General features: G+C 33.7%; 1 protein-coding gene and 1 long non-coding RNA gene across 8 annotated transcripts in view; one reads left to right on the forward strand and one right to left on the reverse strand.

The window, feature by feature from the left end:
• LOC143250422 (stimulator of interferon genes protein-like) overlaps positions 1 to 15,045 on the forward strand; it is a 33,064-nt gene extending 18,019 nt beyond the window's left edge. For all 4 annotated transcript variants that reach the window (XM_076500892.1, XM_076500893.1, XM_076500895.1 and 1 more), the window contains 4 exons: positions 6,235 to 6,358; positions 7,503 to 7,735; positions 8,052 to 8,238; positions 11,675 to 15,045. In XM_076500892.1, the coding sequence (XP_076357007.1) occupies positions 6,235 to 6,358; positions 7,503 to 7,735; positions 8,052 to 8,238; positions 11,675 to 11,763 (633 nt within the window). In that variant the 3' untranslated portion in view covers positions 11,764 to 15,045. The remainder of the gene's footprint in view (positions 1 to 6,234; positions 6,359 to 7,502; positions 7,736 to 8,051; positions 8,239 to 11,674) is intronic.
• On the reverse strand, positions 4,537 to 18,608 carry LOC143250423 (uncharacterized). 4 transcript variants are annotated; one of them, XR_013028180.1, is made up of 3 exons: positions 18,062 to 18,608; positions 17,716 to 17,799; positions 4,537 to 4,857 (listed from the first exon to the last, which is right to left on the reverse strand). It is a non-coding gene; the product is annotated as an uncharacterized LOC143250423 (long non-coding RNA). The 4 variants fall into 4 exon arrangements; XR_013028183.1 differs by lacking the exon at positions 4,537 to 4,857 and adding an exon at positions 14,157 to 16,296 and having other exon boundaries at positions 18,140 to 18,608; XR_013028181.1 differs by lacking the exon at positions 4,537 to 4,857 and adding an exon at positions 14,157 to 14,231.
• Between the last annotated feature and the right edge of the window lie 4,661 nt (positions 18,609 to 23,269).

The raw sequence follows: 23,269 nt of genomic DNA on the forward strand, positions 1-23,269 counted from the left end.
AGGGAGAATTTGTTAAATGTTTGAGTGATGAGGGATAGTTCTGGGTGCACCCCCAGTGGCTCAACAGTACATCTGCAGACTTACAATGCTAAAAACTGGGTTTCAATACTCATGGTGGGCAGAGCACAGATAGCCCATTGTGTAGCTTTGTGCTTCATTCAAAACTAGTTCTGGGTACTTTATTTTAAAGTTTATGCTATTAGATGGGATGGTAGAGGAATAGGTCTCATGTTACTTGTAGATTATGTATATCATTTTGATAGATGGACATAAAGGGAAATTGATCTTGCCAAGGGGTTCCTACAAGTTAACAAGCAGGAAAAGTCAGTAAAATTATATATTTTGTTCAGTGAGATAAAGGAACATCTGGCAATTTCTTTTTATTAAAAGACAAACACTGGGAAATATTGAGCGAGTTTCACATGATTCATAGTTGAACATAGATTTTTTGTTACACCAAAAAATTGCAGAAATGTTATTCTGGTACATTTAGTGACTTTGCAAACTCTCTGTAAACCTGAACATGACCTAAGAAGGTTGAAATGTTGTTCTCTACTTTTAAAAAATGGTTTAGTACCCATTCCAGCTGTCAATTTTACTTCAAGTGAGTTTATCGTCATCACTGCCTGGTGTACAATTCCAAATGCTGGCTTTGGTTTGTGAAATGAATTCCTTCATTTCTTTCTGGTTCCTTGGCCTGAGGTAAAGAAAATGGAGACTCTCTCCCTGTCATGGTTCAGATGATCTAGTCTCAGTACTGCTGGTTTTAAACTGGAGTTGATTCACCAGTAATGGTCTGCCATTCTGTAGCCCCTGTACATCATTGGATGTGTCCAACTGTCTTTTAGAGGTGTTTCTTTTCCACCCATTTAGTGACATATTTTCATCACCAGGGCACAGCCTTCCTTTACACAGAAATGTTACACTCCATGGGTTCTCTTTAGAAACATTTTGAAGGGTGTTCATTTTGGTTCATTTTCCACACTGTGAGATTCTAGCTTTCATGTTGTCTTATCAAACGTTAACATTTTTGTACACTGAAAATACATTTCCAACAGTTGTGTTTATTATTTCTTACTTCTTGTGCTTATTTTATCCTTAATCTGAAAGTGAAGTTTGGGATCAAGAGTATAGAGGGAGTCAGTTACTGTAAGATGGGGATTTGTTACACTACTATCGATGGAAGGTTGTTTGTTGATGTGCTCAAAAGCTATTATAAGATGTGCAAACATTTTGAGGTAGGTGGAAGTGTGTGGTTAGTGGCAAGCAAACATTTGTGCATGCATAGAGGACAGTAGTTATCAAGAAAAGCTGTTGTGTGAGAGAGGATATTTATCAGAAATATATTTTCAGTACAGAAAAATTGTAACTTCTAGGTATGTATGTAGTCACAAGTAAAGTGTGCAAATCACTAACTTAAAGTTTATTCTTAAAATGAATCCATTTTAATTTTTAATATAAGAATTTCATAATAAGCTTACAATAATAGTTTTGAATCTCTTATTAAATTCAGTAAATTTCTTCAGAAATAACACCAACATAGGCAGCTGTGCTTCTTCTGTAACACTATATGCTTCACATCAACTTCTAATCATGCTTTTCATTTGAAAAAAAATAATTGTGCTTAATAGATGAAGTTTAAGTGAGACTTATTGTCTGGACCTTGCAGGAGAGACATTGGTCTAGTTGTTCTCAACGTCATTCCGCTCAATGTGGATTCCTGTACGTAGTGAGGGGACCTCCCAGAGAAGGTTCTGTTCTTACAGTTTACCTACTCTGAGATCTGAACATCTACCTGCTTGTTTGCCGTGTGTGGTAACCTATGAAGGGAAGAAGAGAATCCTGGTGGTTGAAGGTCCAACTCCAACACATCACTTTGGCCTTGAATTCCTGTAAACGGGCAGTCTTGGGGTGGCCCCCCAGGATCAGTCAGCTAGTCCATTTGGGCCAGGGTCAACTGAGTATCAGCACAGAACGTACACAATGGGTGTTGTGAACATTGTGTCTGACACTGGTGTTCGGGTACAGTGCTCAAGAAACCCTGTTGTTGCTACAGTGTCCTTAAGGTAATGTAGTATAGTAAATAATGTAGTATTTGCCATTTGCAACTGTCTCTAAGGTATGCTTCCAAACTTTGATCCTTATCACAGCATCATACCTGGAGTTGTGTTTTCCAACCACAGTGGACCACACTTTTTTAATAACAGAAAATCTGCCATTGTTCCTTTTAGTCTCCATATTCAGGCACAATTAGAAGAATTGGATTTCTCCTTGAATAACAATGCAGTTTCTTCAAATCAGCATCCTCAATTGTTACCTATCTTTGAGTCATCTGAGGAAAACAGATTCACCCGATTGGAAATATCTCTCTTTCTTTGCTGAGCATCTTTCATATGATTCATCCATTCCTGTATGTACAGATAGTTCCAAATCAGGTGACTCAGTGGGCTCAGCTGTGATTTGTGACAGTTCGATTGTGGCACACAGACTCCCCCTGCAGTTTCTGTTTTCACTGCATATGTCATTTCTTGCCCAAAATCATGTTGAACTTATGCAGCATACAACAAATTGTACAATTATATGGACTCACTCAGCTGTCTATTGGCCCTGGAATCATTCCATGATAGTCACCACCTTCTCATCAATATTGAAAACAAACTAGCCCATCTTTCTCTCTAATCTGTCTCTGTCCAATTCTTTTGGATACCAGGTCATGTTGGTATTTGTAGGAATGAGCTGGCCGACAGAGCAGCAAAGTTTGTCTGTTCTGAATCTATCATCTCAGTACCCATTCCATACATGGACTATGGTCCAGTTATTAAATCCAAACTGTACACCAGATGGCAGGCAACCTGGAAAGAGCAGCACAATAACAAGCTTTTTAAAATCAAACCTTCTCTAGGTCTTTGGCCCACTTGCTTCTGTAAGGATGGAAGAGAGGAGGTTGTTTTGGCAAGCCTACACATTGGTCACAGTTTTTTAACCCACCACTTCCTTTTATCTGGAACAGCTGCACCACTGTGTGGTCTGCGTGGCACTCAGATCACAATCATCCTAATTTTATTATCATGCCATCTTTACAACCTAGAACGACAGCATCATTTTCAAGATATTTGAAAAGTAGGTTTGCCCTTGACTTTGGCTCATGTTATAGGTGATCCTGTCCATTTCACTCATGTTTTTACATTTTTAAGAGTTTGGTCTTTTACACTTAATTTAAGTTTTTTTTATCAAACCAATAGTGTTTTAGCGTGATTTTTTTACACATCTTAATGTTTTAACACAATTTTTTTACAAATTTCATTTTTTATTTTGAACTGAACCCAGGACTGTAAAGGCCAACTTCAGGTGACTGACTGCTAGGGTGTACTTCTTGCTTCAGTCTTTCTGGCAGTGGCTAATTTTACACATTTTACTTTTTACCTTAATTGCCATATACTCATACTGTACCACATCTTGTCTCACACAGAATGCCTTGTAGCTTTGTGCCAATAAACATTGAATACCAATCTCAACATCATATAGTTTGGAAATTTTTCTCAGGGAATTGGCAGCACAAAACTCAACTTTTTAACTCTCCAAGTAACTTTTTGTCAAAACATGGCTTCTTATACTAATTCTGTTTGGTCCACCTACAAGCTGACTTGTCACTTAAATGGATGATTTTTAGCAACTCTCTCTAATTCTTGGAGTGAGACACTAAATTCTTCAATGATTGACTAAAGTAGAAGATGATAATATAGCTGCCTGTTTACGTGTATCTATCCTACATCATAGTTCTAACTAAACTCTTATTTGCAAGTTTTTCCAAGTTAATTTAAAAATTTTTTACAGCTGATGGTTTGTTGACATGAATCTTCTGTTCAGTGTTTCTGTTGACACAAATCTTGTGTTCAATGTTTCTGTTGATGTGAATCTTGTGTTCAGTATCTGTTTCTGTTGACATGAATCTTGTGTTCAGTCTTTGTTTCTGTTGACATGAATCTTATGTTCAGTCTCTGTTTCTGTTGACGTGAATCTTGTGTTCAGTCTCTGTTTTTGTTGACATGAATCTTGTGTTCTGTGTTTCTGTTGACATGAATCTTGTGTTCAATGTTTCTGTTGGCATGAATCTTATGTTCAATGTTTCTGTTGGCATGAATCTTGTGTTCAGTCTCTGTTTCTGTTGATGTGAATCTTGTGTTCAGTCTCTGTTTCTGTTGACATGAATCTTGTGTTCAGTCTCTGTTGGAGTTTGCATAATTATTCTCACAACCATTTTATTCTGTAATGGTGAGATCAGTTCATGTATTTCATGAGAAGTTTATCTTTGACATACTTTTCATTTATAGCTGGGCATCATTAGTGCATTTCAAAACATCAGCTAATTCTTTTACAATATTTTGTCATAATGTATGCCATTTCTGGTATTTATATCTCTCACCATGAAGCTTTGAAAGTAATAAAAAATATTTCAAAATACAACATTGCTTCAGTATATAATTTTGTCAGGGTGGAAGGGTCTTCAGTATGAAAACACATAAATGTACTAATAAGTTGAGAAAAAAAATCATTTTGTTGTCATGGTGATCCATCGAGGTCAAGGATGATGGTCTTCCAAGTTCATACATGGGTCTGGAGATGGCTAATGAAGGTAATCCTTGCTGCACAGGTCTTCAGGTCAGTTTAGAGGGAAAGAGAGACTTCAGTAGTAACTGGCATTGTTTCATCTTCTCTTCAAAATGTTGTCTTCTTGATGACTCAAAGAAGTCTGCTCCCTGATGGATAAGGGATCTCCAGGTGGTTTGGTCATGAGCAAGAGTTAGAATATTTCACACAAGACGTCCAGTCATCGTGGCCATCTTCCTGAATAGTATTCTAAAAAGTCATAATAAAGTGATTTATTTTTCGCCTGTCTTCTTCAGGTCCACTGTTCTGTCAAAATATGTGGTGTGTACATCAAAAATAAGTCCATTCATTTCACTAAATAAACAATTATTTATAAGCTGCTGCAGCTGTTATGGTAGGAAACTGCACTGAGATGGAGTTTCTTTGTATTATCATCTGCAGAAAATGAAAGCTATTTTTATGAAAATTTATGAATTTGTTCTTAATTGTGTGATTCTAGCACGTGCTATTGGAAAGTTTATTTACGTGCAAAATGTAGAAGTTTTACAAGTGTATGTGCTAAATTCTAACAGTATATTGTTGAAACAGTGCTATTGGAAACAGTAGTGCAGAAGTTTTACAAGTGTATGTGCTAAATTCTAACAGTATATTGTTGAAACAGTGCTATTGGAAACAGTAGTGCAGAAGTTTTACAAGTGTATGTGCTAAATTCTAACAGTATATTGTTGAAACAGTGCTATTGGAAACAGTAGTGCAGAAGTTTTACAAGTGTATGTGCTAAATTCTAACAGTATATTGTTGAAACAGTGCTATTGGAAACAGTAGCACAGAAGTTTACAAGTGCATGTGCTAAATTCTAACAGCATATGTTGAAACAGTGTTATTGGAAACAGTAGTGTAGAAGTTTTACAAGTGTATGTGCTAAATTCTAACAGTATATTGTTGAAACAGTGCTATTGGAAACAGTAGTACAGAAGTTTTACAAGTGTATGTGCTAAATCCTAACAGTATATTGTTGAAACAGTGTTATTGGAAACAGTAGTGTAGAAGTTTTACAAGTGTGCTAAATTCTAACAGTATATTGTTGAAACAGTGCTATTGGAAACAGTAGTACAGAAGTTTTACAAGTGTATGTGCTAAATTCTAACAGTATATTGTTGAAACAGTGTTATTGGAAACAGTAGTGTAGAAGTTTTACAAGTGTATGTGCTAAATTATAACAGTATATTGTTGAAACAGTGCTATTGGAAACAGTAGTGTAGAAGTTTTACAAGTGTATGTGCTAAATTCTAACAGTATATTGTTGAAACAGTGTTATTGGAAACAGTAGTGTAGAAGTTTTACAAGTGTATGTGCTAAATTCTAACAGTATATTGTTGAAGTGCAATTTCCACATGAATTTTTGTTAAAAGTGAATCCAAAGTAACAGTGAATGTATTGTATAGTTTTAAGCTTTTTGTAGGCTCAGGACTTTCTTATTTAAACTTTAAAAGTTGTAGAATTGTGCTGTTACTAATATATTTATCTTTAAAAGTGACAAAAGCTTGCACATTAATATGTTGAACTGTAAAAGTTATACAGGTGTGCTATTATTAATATATTTAACTTATAAAATATGCTACTTAGAAGCCGAATCAGGTGGAGTTGAGTCAGATTATGGAAGACAATAAACTTAGTATTGGACGCCGCCTTGCCTTCTGCTATTACTCGTCTTACCTGAAGATTGTGCTGAACCCGGACTTTGGATTGAGTATGAGTTTTGAACTATATTGACTTTTATTAATAGCATATTTTAATGTTATGTACTTCTGTGTATCTTTTAAATCAAAATATATTATGGAAGTAAAAACTGAAGACTTCTTAATAAAGCAAAGTGAAATAACAGTTTCAGTAAGATTCATTGTGTCTAAATGAAAGAAACAATGTCAACAGATATTTAATTTTTAGGCCTTGCATTAATTTTATAAATATTATTATAATATTATAAATCAATGCATTCTAATTATTACAGAATTTAGTTTCCTTGTTTATTGATTTATGACATCTGATATTTGTTAGTTTCTTGTATAGAATGTGCTAAATTAATTTGTAGATTTCTTTTTAAATCTGATCTTTACGTCTAACATTTCACAAGTCTGAAGTGAAATGTGCATAACATAAGAATCAAGGCTTGACATGGGCAGGTGGGTTAAGGAGTTCGACTCGTAATCTGAGGGTTGAGGGTTCAAATTCCCATCGCACCAAACATGCTCGCCCTTTCAGCAAATTTATATTGAACATTTGATATTGACCAGTGGAAACACTCTTCACATAAGTTTAATGTATCTTTAATATTAGTTTAACATTTTTTTTAAATATTCATTTTGCATGACTTTTAAAACCTCTTTCTGTTGTTGTAAGAAATATTTTTAATGTAATAGTTTCTGTGTTAGTTAGGGTATATTATGTTGATATAGACCTAGAGTGCCTAGAAAGTTCTAATTCAGCATTAGATTTTTCATGTCCATTTAAATCTAGACTGTAAATATGTGAAGCTGGCTATAAATTTTCAAGAAGACAGTAGAATGAATCACTTGGTGTGTTAACTATTGTAGATACTTTATGCAAATAAGCTTATTTCATTTTAAATTAGTCCTAGACTGTAGTAAATTTTTAACATTGACCTACAATAGTTTATGACAGTGTACAGATGTTCAAACATTAAAGGAAGAAATATAGTAATTTGTTATTGTCACATGGTCATAACATTAAATTATTGTCATAAGATAACTTAAAAGAAACTGATACTGAACTCACAACCTTATTGTACTTATATTTTCTTCACATTGTTTTTTATATACTGGGTTTTTATGCACCATCTATTTTTAGGCAGTATCTGTTTTGTTTTTATACAGCATTTAGAGAAAGAATTGTGCAGTATGAACAGCAATATGGCACCTCTATCCTTGTGAAGAAACTGTTTATACTTGTCACAGAGTCAGGTTTCATCCACAGGAACCTCGAGCATTATGGAGACGAAAATATTAAACGTGCTCATCAGCTACCAGATCTAGAACGGGACAGAGCTGGAACACAAAATCGAACATACAAGAACACAGTGTATGAGATCAGTGTAAATAAAGATAAGGTAACAGAAAATCTGAATTCACTGTACAACATATAAACAGAACATTGCTAGTTTTCAGGAGTTTAGGAAAGAGTCACATGTGAGTCAATCAAAATTTAACTTGTTTGTTCTACAGGTCTAGATGTGGCCAGTGAAACATTGTATGTTAGCACCTCTGTTGTTCTTTTAATTTTTATCTTGTATAGATTTTTTAAAATTTATATTTCTCTTGGCTGATCTGTTTGTATTCTTCAGTTAGTAGATGCAACTTTAATTTTGTTGTTTTTGTTTAGTTTAGTTTAGTTAGATTAATATAAAATATTGTCTTTATTTACAGCCACTAAGGTGTGTTGTGGAAGGAGCCACACCTCTTTTGTCCATGAGGGAGATGTCTCACGCCGCTAATAGTGGACTAACTGAAGACAAACTAAAGGAAGAAATTCTTCAGTTCTATCATGAACTTAATAATCTTCTAGAAGCTGATGTTGCTTGTTCCAATTCTTATGAGCTTATACTTTACAAAGGTAAGAATGTTAGTGTTGTATGCTTAAACTTAACAATTAACATTTCAAAGTGTTTTGTGTTGAAACATTATAATTACCACTTTAAAGTGTTGTGTGCTGAAACGATATAATTAATACTTTTAAGTTTGAGCATACAACACTTTATAATAAGCACTTTAATGTGTTCTATACTGAAACTTAATATTTAACACTTTAAAGTGTTGTATGAAGAAACTTAGAGTTCACAGTTTAATGAACTTGATCAAATCTATATATTAAAATAAGGAGTTCCATAGTAAAGTGAATAAATAAACTAATAAGGAGTCCCATAGTAAAGTGAATAAATAAACTAATAAGGAGTCCCATAGTAAAGTGAATAAATAAACTAATAAGGAGTCCCATAGTAAAGTGAATAAATAAACTAATAAATAGTCCCATGGTAAAGTGAATAAATAAACTAATAAGGAGTCCCATAGTAAAGTGAATAAATAAACTAATAAGGAGTCCCATAGTAAAGTGAATAAATAAATTAATAAGGAGTCCCATGGTAAAGTGAATAAATAAACTAATAAGGAGTCCCATAGTAAAGTGAATAAATAAACTAATAAGGAGTCCCATGGTAAAGTGAATAAATAAACTAATAAGGAGTCCCATAGTAAAGTGAATAAATAAACTAATAAGGAGTCCCATAGTAAAGTGAATAAATAAACTAATAGGAGTCCCATGGTAAAGTGAATAAATAAACTAATAAGGAGTCCCACAGTAAAGTGAATAAATAAACTAATAAGGAGTCCCATAGTAAAGTGAATAAATAAACTAATAAGGAGTCCCATAGTAAAGTGAATAAATAAACTAATAAGGAGTCCCATAGTAAAATGAATAAACTAATAAGGAGTCCCATAGTAAAATGAATAAACTAATAAGGAGTCCCATAGTAAAGTGAATAAATAAACTAATAAGGAGTCCCATAGTAAAGTGAATAAATAAACTAATAAGGAGTCCCATGGTAAAGTGAATAAATAAACTAATAAGGAGTCCCATAGTAAAGTGAATAAATAAACTAATAAGGAGTCCCATAGTAAAGTGAATAAATAAACTAATAAGGAGTCCCATAGTAAAGTGAATAAACTAATAAGGAGTCCCATAGTAAAGTGAATAAATAAACTAATAAGGAGTCCCATGGTAAAGTGAATAAATAAACTAATAAGGAGTCCCATAGTAAAGTGAATAAATAAACTAATAAGGAGTCCCATAGTAAAGTGAATAAATAAACTAATAAGGAGTCCCATGGTAAAGTGAATAAATAAACTAATAAGGAGTCCCATAGTAAAATGAATAAACTAATAAGGAGTCCCATGGTAAAGTGAATAAATAAACTAATAAGGAGTCCCATAGTAAAGTGAATAAATAAACTAATAAGGAGTACCTTAGTAAAGTGAATAAATAAACTAATAAGGAGTCCCATAGTAAAATGAATAAACTAATAAGGAGTCCCATAGTAAAGTGAATAAATAAACTAATAAGGAGTCCCATAGTAAAGTGAATAAATAAACTAATAAGGAGTCCCATAGTAAAGTGAATAAATAAACTAATAAGGAGTCCCATAGTAAAATGAATAAACTAATAAGGAGTCCCATAGTAAAGTGAATAAATAAACTAATAAGGAGTCCCATGGTAAAGTGAATAAATAAACTAATAAGGAGTCCCATAGTAAAGTGAATAAATAAACTAATAAGGAGTCCCATAGTAAAGTGAATAAATAAACTAATAAGGAGTCCCATAGTAAAATGAATAAACTAATAAGGAGTCCCATAGTAAAGTGAATAAATAAACTAATAAGGAGTCCCATAGTAAAGTGAATAAATAAACTAATAAGGAGTCCCATAGTAAAATGAATAAACTAATAAGGAGTCCCATAGTAAAGTGAATAAATAAACTAATAAGGAGTCCCATAGTAAAGTGAATAAATAAACTAATAAGGAGTCCCATAGTAAAATGAATAAATAAACTAATAAGGAGTCCCATAGTAAAGTGAATAAATAAACTAATAAGGAGTCCCATAGTAAAATGAATAAACTAATAAGGAGTCCCATAGTAAAGTGAATAAATAAACTAATAAGGAGTACCTTAGTAAAGTGAATAAATAAACTAGTAAGGTGTCCCATAGTAAAGTGAATAAATAAACTAATAAGGAGTCCCATAGTAAAATGAATAAATAAACTAGTAAGGTGTCCCATAGTAAAGTGAATAAATAAACTAATAAGGAGTCCCATAGTAAAATGAATAAATAAACTAATAAATAGTCCCATGGTAAAATGAATAACTAAACTAATAAGGAGTACCTTAGTAAAGTGAATAAATAAACTAGTAAGGTGTCCCATAGTAAAGTGAATAAATAAACTAATAAGGAGTCCCATAGTAAAGTGAATAAATAAACTAATAAGGAGTCCCATAGTAAAGTGAATAAATAAACTAGTAAAGTGTCCCATAGTAAAATGAATAACTAAACTAGTATGAAGTACCTTAGTAAAGTGAATAATTAGATTTATAAAGTAACAAGTAGTTTATTAGGAAAGTGGATACATTTGTTTGTGAAGCTTCTGCTGGTTCAAGTGATTTTTGTGTTAATAATAAAAAATATTTTTTGCACCTTTATTATTTTATATTTTCGATAATATCATGATCTCCTAAATGAATAACAAAACTCCTTATGTGTATGTAATAATAAGTTAAAAACATGAAAAAGTTTGATACTTTGGTATGAAATTGCATCATTGTAAAGTTTTGTTGGTATGTAATAATAAGTTAACATGAAAAACAAAAAGTTTGATACTTGGGTATGACATTTCATCATTGTGAAGGTTTGTTGTGGGTCTTCAGATCAAAACCCAACCCTGATTTTATGTAATAGGATCTGCTCACAGAATTAAGAAAAATAAATAAATATGCAATTTAGAACATAAAATATTTTCATAAATATGAAACAGAATCTAACACTTTATCTGATTTCTAAGTTAGCAAGGAATGAGTTAAATAAGTTTGATACTTTTTGATGCACAATTCCAGTACTAGAAGGCAAAACAAATAGTGAAACTGGCCTCTTAGTCTTGTTGTATTGAAATCTTCCCTTTCTGTTGGTGTAGCAGATGTAAATATAAGGACTTACAATGGTAATGCCCTGGGTTTTATTCTGCACAGTGGATATGGGTTTGTTGTAAAACGTACAGTATTTGAAATGTTTACAGAAGCCTTTACTTGTGAAGATGTGGTACTCATATATTTTAGTGATACTTGTGTATATGTTACATTTTATTTTTGAAGTGTGAGGTTTCTTTCTTGCATTTTCTTTTGTTTTTAAAGTTCTAGTGGAACGAATCCTATATATATATATATATTTTGTGTGTGCAGTTCTTGATAAATAGTTATTGTTGTTCATAATCAATGTTTCAAATGTTAGATAGTAGTGATGGCCACAATGAACCGTTATCTCACGTGGTTAAAAATTCCATCGAGGAGAGCCTGGCCAAGGAATACCGGAGTATTTAACACAGAGAAGTAATACAAAATTTCTGCATGTAAGTGAAGTGTAAGTGCATCCGTTTAGAATTAGACAATAATATTTTTGAAAAGTTGAATGAAGTAAACATCAAAACCACAGACAAGTAGAAATAAAGGTTGAAGAGCTTTTTGTTTCAAGAAGTCATTTGGTAGGATGTATTAGATCAATGTATTATTATTGAAAAGAAAATTAAGATGTCCTCTTTTATTTATTTCATTATTCTGTGAATCCTCCACATATCTGCTGTTTATATGACCGTCAATATTTACAGGAATGAAATTCCATGGGTACCATTTTTTGTATTCCAAGCTATTAATATCTGTTTATGCAGTATTTATCACCAAAACCTTGCAGCTATCCTTTATAAAACACTTTGCATGAGTTGTTTCTCACATAAGATCTGATTACTTGTGCTTCTGACTTCAAAATCATTGTGAAACTTGATTAGAAGACTCGTCTGTTCTCCTGAGTACAAGCTTTGTACAGACAAAGAGAGAGTTAAGGACACAACTGTTCTGTGACTCACATGTGAGGTACCACAATGATTAATGTTATAAAATGGGAAAAGAAATATTTCTCAGCCTTTCTGCTACAAGCATACAAATTTCAAAAAATTTACATCCAAACAAGTAAAATATAGGTATTAATATGAAGAAAAATATATTTATTCAAAATGATTGAGACATTCATTTGTGATCTGCCATTGATTCTGTTGCAATTGTAACACACACTTCATGAACCTACTGAAGAGATAAGTTTAATACACTCTGTCCCAATTCTCCTTTAAACTTCCACAGAACACCTCTGAAAATCTTACCTTTCTGTTATTAACACTCAGAATCTTTATAACTTCTGAATTATGCACATATTTTCTCCTAGATAATCAATCATAATTCTAAGAAATTTCTGGTAGAATATGTTGTAGTTCTTTACCAGATTATCCAAATTATCATTTACCAGATTATCATCTGACTTGCGTTTGATACTGTTTGATTTATCAAGCTGAATTTCTTCTTGGGTTTAGCAATCCATTCTTAAATTGACAAATTTCATCACTCAAGAATTAAGAATAATTTTAATTAACGATCATATTCATATTTTGTTGACTATGAGATGCATGATATCATTGTATTTAATGTAAACTACAAATTTGAAGTAAAGTATTGGCACAAAGTGTAGGAAACTTATCTTGAAACCTGTATGTTTTCATGAGTCATCACAGACTGAAGAGAACGTACAAAAGTGTGAAATCTCTGTTCTTTTTGCTGACAGTTTGTTACACAAGTGTTGTCTGTTTTATTAGGTCGAGGAATAATTCGTGAGCGTTTTTAAATAATTACATTCAAGCATATACAATACTTCAATGCATGAACACATTACACCCAAAACATTTATTATGATACTTTATTTCATGTAATACCTAGGTATATAGTATGCATTGTTTTAAACGAAATTGCAAGAAATTAGTCAACAATAAAATCTCCGTTGTTGTTGATAACTTCCTCCCATCGTTCAATAAGTTTCTCAATGCCTCGACGATAAAAGTCTTTTGGTCACGACTCAAAGAATTTGTCCAACCAAGCGCTCAATTCCACGTCATTATTGAACGATACACCACGCAATGCATTCGAAAGCGATCGAAAGAGATGAAAATCTGATGGCGCCAAGTCTGGCGAATATGGGGGGGTGAGGCAACACTTCCCATTTAAGCTCTTGAATCGCTGCTTTGGGCATATTGGCGATGTGAGGACGAGCGTTGTTGTGCTGCAGAAGAACACTGTTTTGTCGATTTGGTCTTTTTTGCTGAATTGCTTAACATAGGGCTCCGCGATTAACTGTTTGGTTGCGCCCAAGCAGTTCGTGATGGATTATGCCTTCCCAGTCCCACCATACACACAACATAGTCTTTTGAGGATGGAGGTCTTGTTTTGCTCGAGGAGTCGCTTTATTGTCGGGGCTGAGCCATTCTTTACACTGTTTCATATTGATGTACAGGCACCATTTTTCATCGCCAGTGACGATGCGGCAAAGAAAGCGCTCCTTGTGACCATGTGTTGAGCAATGTCGAGCAAGCAAACTGGCGGCAATTGTGATGCGCTGATTTCTATTCTTTTCGCTCAAACAGTGTGGCGCCGAGTTTCTGAGCCTTGCCCATTGAATGAAGGTGGTTCACCACAGTTTTTTGATCACAATCCATCTGCTCCGCTAATTCTCTAGTCGTGTGACGTGGAGAGTTCTTCATCAAACACAGTGTGTGACCCGTCCTTCAGATCAAAATTACCATTTTTAAAGAGCGAAAACCAACAGCGGGCGGTACTTTCAGGCATTGCTCCTTTGCCATACACAGAACAGATCTCACAAGCAGCTTCAGCGGCGTTAACACCTCGATTAAATGCAAAAAGCAGATGGTGTCGAAAATGCTCAATTTTGTCCACTTGACATTCTATTTAATGAGCTGAAAATGAAAGGAAAAATTAAAGACATATGAAAATTAAACACACCATCTATTAGAGCAAAAAATTATCTACCAAATGACATGAAATATTTTGCGAAAGCATTTCATTTATGAATATATTTTTTAACTTGAAAAAACGCTCACGAATTATTCCTCAACCCAATATAAAACAGTGTGGCTGATATATTTATTTGCTGAGAATTCAGTGGATATGATATTGTCTAAATGGTATAGCAAGTATATATAAGTGGTAAATTGTTTGTTATATGATAGGTACTCATGCCTCAGAGCATTATGTTTTTTAAATGGATGTTGCTGTATTTCTATACAGTGTTGTTAATCATGCTTTCTATTTTTTCACCCAAGTAATACATATAACTACAGGTACTGACTTTTGGTTATGTTCATGTGTGTAACACTGGGCAAACCACAAGGAAATTTTAAAACTGAGATTTGTTTATCTATAAATAAAAACAACAACAGAATGCATATTTTCCAACAAACATGGTTTCAAGTTTTAAAGAATAATCAAGACGTGACAAAGAGTTAAGTATTCAGTAATTTCAGTATCGTTATCTGAAATATAACATGATTTATTGTAATAAGATATTTATGACGAAGTTATCACTTGAAATTAATGTTTCTGGTTTTATAAATACCAACTAACTGTAAAATGAGTGATGATTTTTTTATTTATAATGTTCCTCATTTAATAAATATTTATTTTGTAGTTCTGATCCACTTGTCTTTTGTGAACATTTCGCTTAAAAATGTTAAATTCGAAAATTAATAAAATACAAGTATTGTGATCACTGGAAGACTTGAATAGTTTGAGTATTTGGGTGTTATACTGTCATAAACACTTCTACACTCACTTCTTAGAAAGGCAAAGAATGGGATGTTATACTGTCATAAACACTTCTACACTCACTTCTTAGAAAGACAGAGAATGGGATGTTATACTGTCATAAACACTTCTACACTCACTTCTTAGAAAGACAGAGAATGAGATGTTATACTGTCATAAACACTTCTACACTCACTTCTTAGAAAGGCAAAGAATGGGATGTTATACTGTCATAAACACTTCTACACTTACTTCATAGAAAAGTAGAGAATGGGATGTTGTACTGTCATAAACACTTCTACACTTCTTAAAAATGCAGAGAATGGGATGTTATACTGTCATAAACACTTCTACACTCACTTCTTAGAAAGACAGAGAATGGGATGTTATACTGTCATAAACACTTCTACACTCACTTCTTAGAAAGACAGAGAATGAGATGTTATACTGTCATAAACACTTCTACACTCACTTCTTAGAAAGGCAAAGAATGGGATGTTATACTGTCATAAACACTTCTACACTTACTTCATAGAAAAGTAGAGAATGGGATGTTGTACTGTCATAAACACTTCTACACTTCTTAAAAATGCAGAGAATGGGATGTTATACTATCATAAACACTTCTACACTTCTTAAAAATGCAAAGAATGGGATGTTATACTGTCATAAATACTTCTACACTCACTTCTTAGAAAAGAAGAGAATGGGATGTTATACTGTCATAAACACTTCTACACTTACTTCTTAGAAAGCAGAGAATGGGTTGTCATAGTGTCATAAACACTTCACTCATTTCTTGGTAATGATGTACACTATACATTACTGCTTAGTAAAAAACTGTTATGTGATGTTATAATGTTTTAACTCTTATGTGATTTGCATATAGTCTATTAAATTGATCTCATGTTTGATAGCTAAGTGAAATAACTTTTGCACAATAAAGCTCGACCAACAAAGAGATAAACAAGTGAAGTAAAACAACAGAAAATTACTTTTCAATGAGGCAAGCTAGCAAAACTCCATCTGGGAAAGTAGTTCTTTATATAAGAACTTTTATATATATAAAAGTCAGTGCATTTTTGTAACAATGCATTCCAACAGTGACTTTTATGTCATATTGCTTCACAACAACAGTATACAAGTTACAATTTTATGTTAAAATAGGTTGAAAATATACATAAACCTAATAACCTCAGCTAAGCCAAATTTCTTCACCTGTAAATAAATAAGAAAAAAAATTAATGAGACTTTATCATTTATATATTTATCAAGCTTTCTCTTAAACTCACTCCAATTTACTGCCTGCACAACATCCAAAGGCACCTAATTCCACAGGGCAATAATCCCATTAGAAAAATAAAACTGTCTTACCTAAAGATAACACCTACGCTGCTAAATTAACGTGTGTCCCCTAGTTCTTCTATTCTTACCATTAAGTATAAACAAATGAAATATTCACACCAAAAATTCCCTTTTTTTAATCGTAAAACACATCAATCGGATCCTCTCTTAACTTTTCTTTCCTCTTCAGAAAACACGAATATATCAAAACTAGTCATCATACTTATGCTAGTTCGTTTTGTTTAATGTGTTTATTCCACTAATGGTTTGAAAGTTAGATGTATTTCAGATCAAAAAATATATCGGGCACTGGAATTATATTCCAAAATTACTAGTATTATAATTTATCCAACTTCTCAACTAAGCAATGAAAATGTTAAAAAATTCCATTTTAATCAGCACGTCAAACTAAGTTTCATTGCCAAAACTAAACAAACAAATGTAGGAGGATGGTCCCCTGAATTTTACTCTTTTATTGGTTATAAAAATGTTTTTAATATGGTTTAGAAACTTCTCTACAAAATAGAAAAAAACATTCAGCTCTTTTAAACTTATTGGCACAACAGAACACACAGTAACACTTCAGCACATTCACAGGTTTGGAATAACACAAGTTCATCACAGATACAAATAGTAATTACAAGTCTAAACAGGTATATGAAATGAACAAAATTTTCCCTTCATCAAACTGTTTCTTTGCCTTAGTTACCATGTAGACCTTGCACTGAGAGAGCAAAGTTCTCAAATTCTCAACTTCATGAATATATAGAAAAAGAGAATAAGTGTAGAGCAGCTATTTACATAATACTGAACTGAGGCCTTTTACCAGCAACTCCAAAAACAATCTTATATTGATGTATATTTCGATATCACCATTAAAGTTATAACCTGTCAGTACATAATGTCATTTTTTTCCTATTCTGTGAGATTTATGTTGTGTATAATGTTTATCTGAACAGTTACCTAGAGCTCTGTCTTTTGTAATAAAAATTGTTAATGCTATATCAAAGTTCGTGATGGTGTAATTCCAACAACTCAAGCACTTAGGAATCAGAGTAAATTCAGCATTAAGTAACTTTTGAATACAATCAAATAACTGATAAAATACTAAAATAGAATTTTAATGTATTCAGAACATTTTTTTCTTTTTTATGCTAGTATTTATACTTAAGTAAATTTAAATCAAACATAAAGTAGAAAACGTGAAAGATACAGAACATAAAAACTGGCTTTAACTAGTACTAGCAGTAATACTATCACAGTACTAAAAGGTAAGCGTACTAAGGTACTCACTTTACACAGTTGCTGTCCTTGTGAGAGTTCTTCAAAAGGATGTCGACTGTTACATTTTGTGCACGCGAAAAGGGCAGAAGCCATCTAAAAATTTGATAATATGTTTTATGTTCTTAAAATAAATCAAAAATTAACGTTAACTGCTCAAAAGTAGTTACAAACACAGTGTTAGGCCTATTTTCGAAAGGTAGTATTACTCTTGTAAATTCAAAAATAAGCTACGTGTAAATTCAGCCTAATAATACTAATACAAATAATAACCACCCTGTGGCCTTAAATTTTAAACTAGTTAAATATTGAACATGTAAGTGAATTGTGCTTTTTCTGATCTTGTTATTCTTGATACCTCAGTAAGACTATAAACACACGATAAACAGCAAAAAATGGTTCAATAAAAGATATTCCCGAACTCATAAAACCATACATGAAGTCGTCTGGTGTAAAAAATACGTAAACTTTTGTTTCGTTGTCGAAGATGTTCATTGTAAGAGGAATATAATATTTAGCCTCTAACTATTATATCGAGCATATACAGTTACTTTCAATTTAGAATTTTTAGCAAACAAATAAATTATAGTATTAAAATATAGTTTACAACACAGCTTCATTCTTTCATTATGAAGTTCCTTGAACAAACTTAACACAAGAAATAAAAAAATCACAGCAATAACTTGCCAAATGGCAAGTCTTTTTTTTTGTGCCTTTCTCCTCCAAGACCCATGGAATATGGATGAGAGGGCAGCTTGTCTCTTGTTGTCACTAGCTATTCCTGAAGAAGTTCTTCCTTGATAGGTGGGTATACAAAGTTTCTTATGGTCCCTTAAATAGAATATTATTGGGAGACCAGAACTGTGCGAGACAAGAAAATAACAAAATTTCTCTTGCATGCGAGAGCTACGTCATATCTCTGAAAATGTGTGTCAGTGGCGAATGCAGGAATATGATTCTGAGGATTCGAACCTCACCATTTTCGATGCGAAGTGACCTCAATATGCAACATATGATTTCGTTGTTTTTGGTTTTTCTAAAACCTGAGAAATAATCATTATAAAAAATTAAGAACATTTCATTACATATATTAAATTATGTCACTTTTCTTTTGCAAGCTCTACTGTGGCACAGCGATATGTCTGCGGAAGTAAAACGCTAGAAACCGGGCTTATGTTCCCGTAGAGGGCATAACACATATAGTCCTTTGTGTATCTTTTTGCTTTAGTATTAAAAAACCCTTTGCGAGGAAATCCTACACCTACATGAGACATAAGTTTACTTAATAGAGGTACTGTCAGCTGTAATCCCCATTGACCAAATATGTCAGGAAAATCATGCGCTCTTTTTGATATGACTATATTTTTAAATTGGCAGGAAAACAGAAGCTGTTGAATGCGCTTACGAATAGGATTCAAGGAGAATGATTGGAAATAGTGAGAGAAGGATACTGTATCTTACTCTTGCTATTAAACAAACGTCTCTCTTACAAAGAAGAAGTCAAGTTTCTACTTTACCCATTCAGGTATACATGAATCTAAATCCCGATGAAACTTATGAACAAACTTGGGGTCGTCAATTGCCCATTTCAATGGGCAGATTCCTAAAAGCTATTTAACTCGAAAATGCTTGTCCATGATTTCTCATTTGTCTATTAACCCTTTTGATACGAATAGGTAATAGTAAATATTTTAAAAGGTATATATATATGCGAAACTTCCCTTCTCTATATCGCATGACGACCTCAGTGGCACAGGGTTATGTCTGCGGACTTACTACGCTAGAAACTGGGATTCGATACCCGTGGTGGGCAGAGCACAGATAACCCAGTGTGTAATTTTGTGCTTAACTACAAACAAACTTCGTCGTTAATAATTATCACCATTTCATGAAAAATATTAATGTCATGATAGCTTGGTATGTCTAAAGTTTGATTTTTTGTTTAGAAATTTATATGCAAAAACGGCTCGTTTGGGCTGAGAAAACACTTTTACATAGAAGGTCGAAACGTTGTTCGCTCTTCTATGTAAAAGTGTTTTCTCAGCCCAAACGAGCCGTTTTTGCATATAAATTTCTCAACAAGTGGGTTTCTCGTCATCACTGATTTGATTTTTGTTTGTTTTTGAATTTCGCACAACGCTACTCGAGGGCTATCTGTGCTAGCCGTCCCTAATTTAGCAGTGTCAGACTAGAGGGAAGGCAGCTAGTCATCACCACCCACCACCAACTCTTGGGCTACTCTTTTACCAACGAATAGTGGGATTGAGCGTTACATTATAACGCCCCCACGGCTGGGATGGCGAGCATGTTTAGCGCGACGCGGACGCGAACCCGCGACCCTCAGATTACGAGTCGCACGCCTTTACACGTTTGGCCATGCCGGGCCGAAAGTTTGAATAGCCACTTTACTTGCTTGTTTGTTTGTATGTATTGGAGCCAACTAACACTAGCCAAAGCAACAACCAATTGTGAAATATACTAGTAATTTATTTTAATAAGGGTTATTATACTTCAAAATAAATTTATAAGCGTATATTCGCACAAACTGTATAACTGCTTGTGAGAAAATTACTTTAAGTTGGAGCAAGTAAAGCGATATAATAATATGCCAAATGGAAACATTTTGCTTTTGTCAGAAAATACCTACCCGCAAACATGGAAATTAACAGATGCTGATATTGCGAATGATTTGGCTTCGTAAATTCGAAAATAACAATTTAGTAACTAACGGTAATAATTATTATTAACCTTTCCGAACAAAATTTGAGGACATGATGTTTCTCGATTTTAAGCCCTGCATCACAGTTATGTGGTTTTTATAATATTACACTATGTAACACAAATTTTGTTCGTGGATAGTATGTGTTCTTTCATAATTGCTTATGTTGTAAAAGTACAGAAAATGGCCATCATTCCTTTCAAACTTTGCTTTTGTGACCTGGATAATGAAATTTAGAAATAACCTATTTTATATGTAAAAACGGGTAAATTTGCACATTTCCATAAGGTCCGAATAAAACAACATATGAATCAAGATTTACATGTATTTACACTGAAGTTATACAAAAATAAACAAAAACGTTTAGAAATCAGTAGTTTTTCGAGATGGCTGTTTTCTCTCTGGTGGAGTGGGTACAGAGAGCTCAGGGCAGTGTAGCACTGGGGCAATGGTTGATGGAAGATCCAGATACATGATAGCAGATGCATTCTTGCCAGCCCGACGTCTGGATGGGTCCACCATGCAGAAATAGCAATTGTTTGAGTGTTCCGTGGGTTCACGCCAAATTCTTGGAAGAACAAACTTCATGGCTCTCTTTTCCCCTCTGTACCGTCCTGCAAAGACCAAAATAAAATTGTTATTATGAAGAATAAATTTATTTCATCCACAAATAATGTGTAAGGGTTTCATGCAAAATATTTTATATGTGATATTTTTTCTGTAGTATTGGAAATTAAAAAATATTTAAAATGTAAAAGGTCTAAAATTGTATAGTATAAAATTTAACTATTCAAGCAAACAAAAATTGTCCGTTTACCTTCTAGAGTTTTTTGCAGTGCTTGCAAGTAAAATGAGGTGCCCAGTTTAATGTCTTGATCCCGACAGACATGCCAAAATATGCATTGTCGGCTTCACACATTTTAGTAGATGCTGTCACAGAGTGCCATGTGTTTTTGTCTCGATAAATTTGCAACATACATAGCAGAATGCGTCTGGATAATTCTTGCAGCTTCTTGATGCCACCTCTGATAAAATCAGATAGGTTTATGTATTTACTTAGGCAGCTAGAACTAAATTGAGGTGGTGAGTGGTAAGCCCCTATTTATATATTACAATGGAAAATTCTAAAAGGTTCTTGAAAATTCTTGTAAGTTCGAGAAAGTTCTCTGTCAGCTACTCAAAACTGAATCTACATGGAATGGTCTGTAAAATGAGTAAATTTGAAAATCCATTACTCAGATCACAAAAGCAAAGGGGCCTGGCATGGCATAGCGGGTTAAGGCGTGCGCTTCGTAATATGAGGGTCGCGGGTTCGCGCCTGAGTCGTGCCAAACATGCTCGCCCTCCTAGCCGTGGGGGCGTTATAATGTGACGGTCAATCCCACTATTCGTTGGTAAAAGAGTAGCCCAAGAGTTGGTGGTGGGTGGTGATGACTAGCTGCCTTCCCTCTAGTCTGACACTGCTAAATTAGGGACGGCTAGCACAGATAGCCCTCGAGTAGCGTTGTGCGAAATTCAAAAACAAACAAAAATCAAATCAGTGATGACGAGAAACCCACTTGTTGAGAAATTTATATGCAAAAACGGCTCGTTTGGGCTGAGAAAACACTTTTACATAGAAGAGCGAACAACGTTTCGACCTTCTATGTAAAAGTGTTTTCTCAGCCCAAACGAGCCGTTTTTGCATATAAATTTCTCAACAAGTGGGTTTCTCGTCATCACTGATTTGATTTTTGTTTGTTTTTGAATTTCGCACAACGCTACTCGAGGGCTATCTGTGCTAGCCGTCCCTAATTTAGCAGTGTCAGACTAGAGGGAAGGCAGCTAGTCATCACCACCCACCACCAACTCTTGGGCTACTCTTTTACCAACGAATAGTGGGATTGAGCGTTACATTATAACGCCCCCCACGGCTGGGATGGCGAGCATGTTTAGCGCGACGCGGACGCGAACCCGCGACCCTCAGATTACGAGTCGCACGCCTTTACACGTTTGGCCATGCCGGGCCGAAAGTTTGAATAGCCACTTTACTTGCTTGTTTGTTTGTATGTATTGGAGCCAACTAACACTAGCCAAAGCAACAACCAATTGTGAAATATACTAGTAATTTATTTTAATAAGGGTTATTATACTTCAAAATAAATTTATAAGCGTATATTCGCACAAACTGTATAACTGCTTGTGAGAAAATTACTTTAAGTTGGAGCAAGTAAAGCGATATAATAATATGCCAAATGGAAACATTTTGCTTTTGTCAGAAAATACCTACCCGCAAACATGGAAATTAACAGATGCTGATATTGCGAATGATTTGGCTTCGTAAATTCGAAAATAACAATTTAGTAACTAACGGTAATAATTATTATTAACCTTTCCGAACAAAATTTGAGGACATGATGTTTCTCGATTTTAAGCCCTGCATCACAGTTATGTGGTTTTTATAATATTACACTATGTAACACAAATTTTGTTCGTGGATAGTATGTGTTCTTTCATAATTGCTTATGTTGTAAAAGTACAGAAAATGGCCATCATTCCTTTCAAACTTTGCTTTTGTGACCTGGATAATGAAATTTAGAAATAACCTATTTTATATGTAAAAACGGGTAAATTTGCACATTTCCATAAGGTCCGAATAAAACAACATATGAATCAAGATTTACATGTATTTACACTGAAGTTATACAAAAATAAACAAAAACGTTTAGAAATCAGTAGTTTTTCGAGATGGCTGTTTTCTCTCTGGTGGAGTGGGTACAGAGAGCTCAGGGCAGTGTAGCACTGGGGCAATGGTTGATGGAAGATCCAGATACATGATAGCAGATGCATTCTTGCCAGCCCGACGTC

This window comes from Tachypleus tridentatus, chromosome 5, assembly GCF_004210375.1.
Source record: "Tachypleus tridentatus isolate NWPU-2018 chromosome 5, ASM421037v1, whole genome shotgun sequence".
Lineage (NCBI taxonomy): Eukaryota > Metazoa > Arthropoda > Merostomata > Xiphosura > Limulidae > Tachypleus > Tachypleus tridentatus.